The following is a 9022-nucleotide window of genomic DNA, read 5'->3' on the forward strand; positions in this document are numbered from 1 at the left end:
ATCCTCAGAGCCACCTATGGTTAATAGAATACAGCACTCCATAAAATGCAGACATCTCAGCCAAAAAGAGTATAGCACAAAACTCAACCTTGAATTTCAGAACTTATCTCCTGTCCAGAGTTATCATACTTAATGATACAATACAAAAACAAATAAAACCCACTGGAAGGGATATTAAACCTCATGTTTCAGGGCTTAAGCTGATCTCTGACTACTAGGATGAGACCTAACAAAAGGAGGGAAATAGATTACTCCATCATCTGTCTCCTGCAGGATTCTTAATACCTTCCTCTGAATCATCTGATGCTGGCCACTATTTGAAACAGGATAGTTGGGCTTTGAGTCAGATCCAGTATAGCAATTCCTGTACGTTAAAATATGCTAACCACAACAAACTCTAGACAACTTTGACTTTTCTTTCCTCAGTTTGTAACAATTACAGTGCATGCCCCCCGCCCCCCACCACCAATAAGCTGTGTGTGGTTACACATCCATATTAAATCTCCAACTCCATTAACCCATATGCACATATTTACATTATTAAAACATTAAGTAAGTATTTAGAGGATAGGAGGCTAATTCAGTAACTATACTATGCCAAGAATATAATAGTTAAGCAGCCAAAGAATCAGTACTTACCCATGGCTGGGAGCAATTCCATTCTCTATTTTAGGACAGCTTGGCTCTTTCCGTTCTCTCTCTTCTTCCACTGGTTCTTCTGGCCTGAAAAATAGATTAGTATTAATTAAAGTTGGGCAAAACTCCATGAAATACGTAATACACAATGCCCAGAAGAAGAGAGTTTCTCTTGTAACATTCATAATTTATTTCAGAATACAATGGGTTAGTCTACTGGCCTTTACAACTTTTGTAGACAATGCTAGTACTGTAATTATAGCACCTAGACCTTTAAGACTTGTCCTGAGCTCTTAAAAAAAACAAATAAATTCAGAGTTAAATGCAACAATGTCATATTACCTAATGCTTGGAGGTTTGTACAATACCAAAGTATAACATTATGATTTGAGAAATATTTCAGCTTTATTTCTATTTCTCTTCTTTTGTGTGTACAAGTCAAATGTTTATTTTATTCTGTGGTTGATTTTAATTATATGTAAACACAAATTTGACAGACAAAAGCTTTTTATATTTTGTATAATGTAAGTAATCAGGCAACCAGGTAGTCAGATCTATTCTGATTTAAAAATTCATAATTATATCTTGTGACCTGAAATCAAAAATTTAGAATTTTTAAGTCTTTCATTCTTTTACTTGATCCCCTTATGTGTCTTTGGAAATGAAGTATTATATGAAAGATTATAAAATGAGACCCAAACTATCATACTCCTTGGTTATATACCTACAGATTTAGAATGAATGGGGCTATTTTGAAGAATAATCACACATTTTTGTATTGTATTGAAAATTTTAAAAGTAAGTTGATAATATGAATAAATCACTAAGGCCCAAGCCTGCAAGGAGCTCCATGAAAGGGAACTGTGCACTTGTGCAGGAGTTCCTCACAGGACTGAGGCTAGTACAGTCAGATTCACAGTGGAAAAGGGCTCAGGAAACCTCCCCACACTGCTATGTGCTCTGTTACAGACCCACAGAGAATTGTAGCCCATGAGCTATGAGAAGTGAAAGATATTCCATCCCTAACATATGGGTCTTGTGTGGGAACAGTGGATAGCACATGTGGAGATCACTGAAGGACTGGAGACTTACTCTGCAAGTGGAAACCAGTGGGACTACACATCAATTAGGGCAGTGGTTCCTAAACTTTTTCCTCAGTCGCCAACAACCTATGGGAGCGCTGGGTGAGGTGGAGAAGGGGCCCAGCTTTCCACTACTGAGTGGTACTGTGACCTTATATGCCACGTCACAATGCCCAAAGCAGGAAGCTGGCCCATCCCCAGGAGCCACCACTGTGGGGTGAGTGCAGGGCAGGCTCGCTCTCCAACCATCCCTCTCCTTCATGGATTGCCCTCTGCACCAGACCTGTGACCCATCTACAATCTTTCCATGAGCAACTGGTGAGTCAAGACCAACCATTTGGGAAATGCTGGATTAGGGTACTATTCTATATAATGGTGGCACAACTGGACCTGAAGTCAGTAATGTGGGCAGGATTTGGGCCCTCAGTCTAGAGATCTATTATTGTTCTTACTGTAGAAACTGAATTCAAATATGTTAATGTTTTTAAATGGACATGTTTTATTTTATGACTGAAAATAAATGACAATTAAGATATTGTGAACACATTTTAAAAATGTTTTTTCTTATTGTTATGGTCAAAGTTATAAAAAACTCTAAACACGGAAACAAGCTATTATGCACATACATACCTTTTATTTTTCTCTGAGAGTGAAGGTTGGCTAAGAACATGAACATTGTCTTGCTCCCTTGCAAATTCAACAACTAAAGTGTGGCCTAAAAGTCTCAGCTGATGTAGTCTTGACAGTGCCTTAAAATAGCCACAATAGCAAAAAAGAATATGAAGACTCAGTTAAGTTAATATAAATATTTAAATACATTCCAATAAAAATAATATTTTCATCATTTTTCAAGGCTCAATTTTTCTTCCTAACATACTGCCCCTTGCCATTTTATTATATAACCTGATTTTCACCTAAACTTCTACTATATACAATAGAACAGGCAGAATCCTACCATAACACTTGCCAACCTGGGTGGAAGTTGGTTTTGGAAAGGGAAAGACATTAACTGTATTAATTTTCTGAAGTGCTAAGTCAAGGCTGTCAACAGTCAAAGATTTAGTGATTACATGTTTTATTTTTAGCTTACAAAGATCAAGCCTCTTTGGTTATAGCAAGTTATTTTTTGAAAAATGTTGATATTGTATAGGAAAAATGACTCCTGTATCAATATTAGTAACACACTCAGATATCCTTCAAATTAGAAAGCAAAATTTAATTATTAAACCAAAATCTATTCAGCTAATCTGTTGCTCTCCATGTAGAACTTAAATATTCTATATTTATTAATAGAACAATGATTAAAAATAGACTGGTAGAATACCTGGAAAAATCATGATATGATAGGGTCTAACCAGTACAGTTTCTGCAAAGGTAAATCAGCTCTCACCAATTATTAGAAGTCTTTGAATATGTCAACAAAGCAATGAATGAAACAAAACCAGTTGACATAGTGTATGTAAACTTTCAAGAGGCCTTTGAGGGTATGTATGTCTACACTGCAACACAAGCCCATGCTTGAGGCCAGGCTCAGGCCTAACCTGCTTTGCGTCTACACTGAAATTGCACTAACCCAGGACCTAAGTTCCGTCTAAGCTGTGCGGCCGAGCAGGGGCCCAGGGCTGCGGCGGGGAGAGATGCCCTAGACTTGCGGCAGCCGGGGTAGAGGAGCCCCTCTCTTGGCCCAGGTCCGACGGAGCTGCTAGGGAGAAGAGCCCCTCCCTTGGCCCAGCCCAGCCAAAACTGCTCCGGCTGGGGAGAGGCACCCCTTCCCCAGCCCTGAGCTGCTGCAGCGAGGGGGGGGGGGAGAGTCCTCTCTCCCCACCGCAGCCTTGGGGCAGCCTGCACTCCAAACCCCTCATCCCTGGCCCCACCCCAGAGCCTGTACCCCCCTGCATCCCAACCCTCTGCCCCAGCCCTGAGGCCCCCTGCACTCCAAACCCCTCATTTCTGGCACCACCCCAGAGCCTGCAGCCCCAGCCAGAGCCCTCACCCCCCACTGCATGCCAACCCTCTGCCCCAGACCTGAGCCCCCTCCCACTCCCAACCCCTTGGCCCCACCCCATGAATGTTATGTGTCACACATCACCTCCATATTGGTGCACATAACAAAATTCATTCTGCACATGGATGTAAAACATTAGAGGGAACACTGCCCAGGGCTCAGACCCAGGGTCCCAGGACACCACCGGGGTGGAGGGTCCGAGCTCGACTTAAGGAGAGACCCAGGGCCCAAGCCCTATTGCTTTGCAGCGCAGATACAGCCCCATTGACTTGGGTCCCAGGAGTCAGATGAAAGTATCCCAAAATTCCATGGGACAACTTCCTTAGTCCTTTCTATCGCAACCGTCTACAATCCACTCTATTAAAAATGGAAGCCACCCACCCTTTGCAAATGGCAGCAGATCAGATCAGCATTCACCCATTTTCTTCTGATCACTGATCTGCAGGCACACTATCAGAGAACCTTCTCGGTTTGCAATGGAGCGCAATCCAATCAAACCTTTTGCACAGCGAGCTGGTTGCGTGCAGGGCAGGCAGTAAAGTTTTCCCACAGTGCATCATGGTTAGAGCGCTAGAGCAGCCATATTTTGTGGGGGAGAAGGGACACTAGGGACTTTGGGATATGGTTACTTTGACTCGGGTCTGTGCCCTGCACTGTGGATGCCAGAGTCCTAGGTTTGAACCTGGGTTATAAAAGTCTTAACCTAGGGTTAAAATAGAATGTAGACACTCAAGAACAGTGCACCCAACACAGCTTAGTGGACTCAAGTCCCACTAATCCTGGCTTTAAGTTGCAGTGTAGACGTAGGCTGAGAAATTTCTTCCCAAGAGGCTACTAAAGAATCTAAATAGTCATGTGGTGAGAGGGAAAGTATTGTCATGGATCAAAAACTGTCCAGGGAAGACCGAGGAACTTTTAACCAAGCTAGTCAACACAATAGCAGAAGTTGAATATTAATAATTGTAAACTACTCACTCACCTTATAGGATTCTAACCATATCAACTCAGGAAAATACGGAGGCCTCTACATACTCTATTGTATTGTACTGGTTGTAGATAGCATGGTTCAAATCTCATTGCATACAAAACAATGCTCTAGAACCAAGATTCCTGAACTGTGAATTTATGAAGCTCTGGCAAGTCAGCGAGCCTGTATTCTGGTGAGCAACTAGAGTTGATAACTAACATTTTTGTCACATTTGTGGCATGATAATAAAGAACAGCAGAGCCACTTGAAGCCAAGTCACTATTCAAATGACACATTCAACACCACTTTCTTGAAAATTATAGTATGCAGCGTGGCCTAAAACTGGATTCAGAAGAGCTGGATTCTATCTCTAGCTCTTCCACTGGTCAGCTGGGTGACACTGAGCAAATCACTTCACCCGTCTGTGCCTCAGTTTTCCCAACTGTAAAATGGATATAATGAATATTACCTCCTTTTCGGTGGAATATGAGATCTGCCAACAAGAAGTGCTATATAACATTATTATTACCTCTCTACCTTGTTTACAAGGTGCCTATCAACATGGCAACATCCCCGCTCTTATCAAAATAGGACAAAGATTTTTTCAGGGTGCAGTCCCGAATGTGCACACTTCACCACCTGTGAAGTCCTTTAGCAGATGTTCTAGCAAACATTCAGTTGTAGTTGCACACACACTTTTATGTTTGCTATAACCAAACCTGTGATATAACAGTGTTTGTTTTAGTCTGAATAGCATGCACATACTTGAAAGAAGTTTTACTCTACTTTATTTTGGCATTTGTTTTGCATCTTTTTCCCAAACTCCCAATTTTGGGAGATCCAGGAAATGTTAAAAGTTAGCTGGAAACCATTTGCTAAAATATTTAATGAAGAGCCCAATACAAACCTTTCCAGCTGAATTTTCATTGGGGAAAGTAGCAAAAGCTGTATGTTTCTGGAAAACAAACAATTATTTGTCTGTTATAGTTTTTTTTAGATCAGAGTATGAGAGATCTCAGACATATAAACAAACTTTTGGACCACAGTTTTTCCCCAAAGATTTAGCACTAGAAATTACATTTAAATTAGATTTTAAATTATAAATGAAAATTTCAAAGTTAATGAATTATTTGCAGGTTTCAAGGTTTCTGGTTTTTAGTCTACTAAATGTATGTTTAGGACAAGAGATGGATGACCAGGGAGTACATGGCTCACAAAAAGGAACAAGAGGGAGGAAAACAGTCAGCTCTGTGTCCATGAAGGCAATGGAGCTCTGCAAAGAGGTAAAGGGTTGTGGGGAAGAAGTGAAGATTTGCCAATGTAAAATTAAAGCATGCTTAGTTTGTGGCCAAGCAGATATTGGGGATGTTTATCAAGCCCTGATTTTCACATGAGTATATCATCTCTAAGTCATCATAATTGTATATTAGACATATTTTATGATCTAGGCTTTTCTAGTGAATAAAATTCAAGTCAACAGTGCCAAGTGGTGGAACATCTTCATCAAAGTAATTCTTACGAACACTACTTTCCTGTTACAAAGGCAACATCACACCTAATGCTATGTTCTGAAATTTGGAAGATTTTCTGCTTATTTTCGAGCATAGATGATTTACCTCTTTTTCCTAAGTACAAGCCACTTGTTCCAAAGTACTGCCTCAGATTTCAAATCTGAAACAAACTATCATTCAATTAATAGTTTAGACTTCAGCCTAAAGTTGTATTAGTTGGCATAATTTTATATGTATATACTGGAACCAAATTTTACTATAGTTTATTTTGGCATTTGTTTTCCATCTTTTAACAAAGATCCTACGAACACTAAAAAACACATACTTAACTTTATTTTCCCAAGTAGCTCCAGTAATTGAATTTTAGACTGAGGTTTAAACATTATAGTCTGTTATAGTGAAAAAGCATTAAGGATCTAACAGAAGATAATAAAGAAAATTTACATTTCAAGATGACAGACCAAGTATATAATAGGGCATTTACTACATCCAGTAAATTGAGCCCCTCTATTGTGGAACTGTCCAACATAAATTAAGCGCACTAGTTCAGGCTTTTAAATCATCTTGCAGTTTTTTAAAAACAATTTGGCTTTGTCACCTCTAACCAACAGTCCACATATCTTGGATGTCTGGGAGATCTGAAGCATCCACTTGCACCATTATAATAGGATTTTGTAGTGATAAAAATTAAGTTAGTGTTTGAAATACCTTTATTTAATATAAAGGCCATTCTCAGATTTCTGGTTCAATGGGGTTTGACAACTTTTAACCCCAAACTGGAATCTCTGTTTTTACTCCTATAACCCTGAAGGCTAACCCCACTATACATCAATAAAAACTGAATTTGTGTGGTTATTTTCAGAATGTTTTCATAATAATATTGGGCATGGGAATCATATTGCATAATTTTGGTGTATTATTTAGGGTTGAATCAAATCTTCTGTCATCCATTTATCATTGTCACAACAAAAGCTCGATCCTGAAATAAGCTCTATGTGGACAGACCCCTGCATCTACCTGGAAGCCCACTGAAATCAACTAAGCTCTGTGAGAGAGCCAGTCGGGAATTTTTCAACATGTTTTGAAGTTTTATGGGAACGTAACAGTTTCAACAAAACTTTAGTTGGGTCCAGGATGGAGAGATGGGAGGATGCCCGAGAATAACCTGGCGAAAGTGGCGATTAGGGAGGGTGCTCCGCTGCACTGTGGGAGACGCAGGTTCAAACCCCTGCTCTACCAAGGGAGCTGTTGCTCGCTGTCCAAATTACATATGCAGGGACTGGTACCTGGGTCGCTAGCCCCAGCGCCGCCGAACCCCATACAGATCTAATTCTGCAGCAAACAGTTGCCAATAGCCGGGAGGTTCCGCCGCAAACACAGTTATTACGGAGCGGCGCCGAGGCGGCCGGACAAGAACAAACGCGTCTCTGGCTCCAAGAAAGGGGAAGGAGGGGCCAGTTCCCCCCGCGGGTCAGGCACCCCGCCCCGGCTCCCTTGCGGGGGTGGGGATGCCGAGGCTCTTGTCCTCTCCCCGGACCGGAGACGGCCCTTCCCCACCCCCTCGGGGGCCGAGGCTTCAGGGGAACGACGAGAGAGGTGGAGCCTCCTCTCGCAAGTGGCGCCGCCCGAGCGCTGGAGGAGGGGGAGGGGCTGGGGGTAACCTCACAACCTGCCCCGCCCGTATCAGACGCTACAGGGTCACCCTCCCTCGGGAACCCCGCCGGACGCGACCCCCCCTCCCCTCCCCTCCCGCCCGCCCGCCCGCCCGCCGGCCGCTCCCGCTCCCTACCAGCCGCCCCTGGTCGGACAGGACCCGCACGGACGCGGCCCCGAAGTGCCTCAGCAGATCCTCCTTCTCCGCGGCCGTCAGGTCGGCAGGCAGGTGCCGCACCAGCAGCGTCCGGCTCCGCCGCCGCCGCCGCCCCACGGACGGGGGCCCTCCCCCTGCCGCCGCCTTGTCCTCCTCAGAGCCGCCAGGGGCCGCCATGCCGCGGGGCGGGGGTGTGAGATCCAGGGTCGGAAAGGCCGTGCCAGCCCGGCCGCGACACCCGGCAACGGCAGCTACAACCCTCGCGAGAACGCCGGGGGTGAGGGGCGGGGAGTACAAACCTCCCGAGAGTCTCTGCGCTTCCGGGTTGTTCCGGCGCGCGCCCAGGCTGCTCTCGCTCGGCTGACGAGGGGGCGGTCCCTTGGGAGGCGGGCACGGAGCGGAGCCTGGGCGGGGCTGCAGGGGTTCAGGGGCTTCGCTCCCGTGTTCCCCAGCCTGGCGAATCGCGGCTGTGGCTGGCTCGCTGACTCCCCCTGCCGGCGCGGTGCCGCGCTGCGCAGTACACGTGGGTCCGAAGTCACTTCGCTTTCAGAACGCGTCCACCTGGAGCTGTTCTGGGGCAGCTTTGCTCCGCACAGTTATCAGTTGCCCTGTGTAGACACGCCCTCCGCGCCGCCTGCTGGCTGCTTGGCGCTGACGAATTAGATCAGCCTGGCTGCGTTGCGCAGACTGTGAAGAATGTTGAACCCTGTCCCTAGCTGAGTCCCCTACTTAGGCTAACCGAACTCCTGAGGTTCCCCCCCCCCCCCCAGGACACAAGTGATCCAAGATGGATTCCAACCGGGGGAATCATCAGTGTGCACCACGCACATCAGTGTCTGCATGTGTGCAAAGCAGACATTAGTACCAACCAGGTATCGCCTGCAAAAGCAAACATAGTTGAAGAGTACATATGTAGCAGCGTGCTTTTCCGCACACACCTTGGGCACATCAGGCATAGAGGTGGAAATAATCCCCAAAAAAGTTACCATGGAAGGAATGATGGCAGGTCAT

At 44.6% G+C, this 9022-nt stretch overlaps 1 protein-coding gene across 4 annotated transcripts in view; it reads right to left on the bottom strand.

The window, feature by feature from the left end:
- The window catches only part of RNPC3 (RNA binding region (RNP1, RRM) containing 3), a 38143-nt gene extending 29844 nt beyond the window's left edge, over window positions 1-8299 (bottom strand). For all 4 annotated transcript variants that reach the window (XM_073356869.1, XM_073356867.1, XM_073356866.1 and 1 more), the window contains exons 1-4: window positions 7991-8299; window positions 5598-5645; window positions 2349-2467; window positions 640-723 (exon numbers count right to left, since the gene is read on the bottom strand). In XM_073356869.1, the coding sequence (XP_073212970.1) occupies window positions 640-723; window positions 2349-2467; window positions 5598-5645; window positions 7991-8188 (449 nt within the window). In that variant the 5' untranslated portion in view covers window positions 8189-8299. The remainder of the gene's footprint in view (window positions 1-639; window positions 724-2348; window positions 2468-5597; window positions 5646-7990) is intronic.
- Window positions 8300-9022: the final 723 nt, after the last annotated feature.

The sequence above is a fragment of the Lepidochelys kempii genome, chromosome 8 (assembly GCF_965140285.1).
Source record: "Lepidochelys kempii isolate rLepKem1 chromosome 8, rLepKem1.hap1, whole genome shotgun sequence".
Lineage (NCBI taxonomy): Eukaryota > Metazoa > Chordata > Testudines > Cheloniidae > Lepidochelys > Lepidochelys kempii.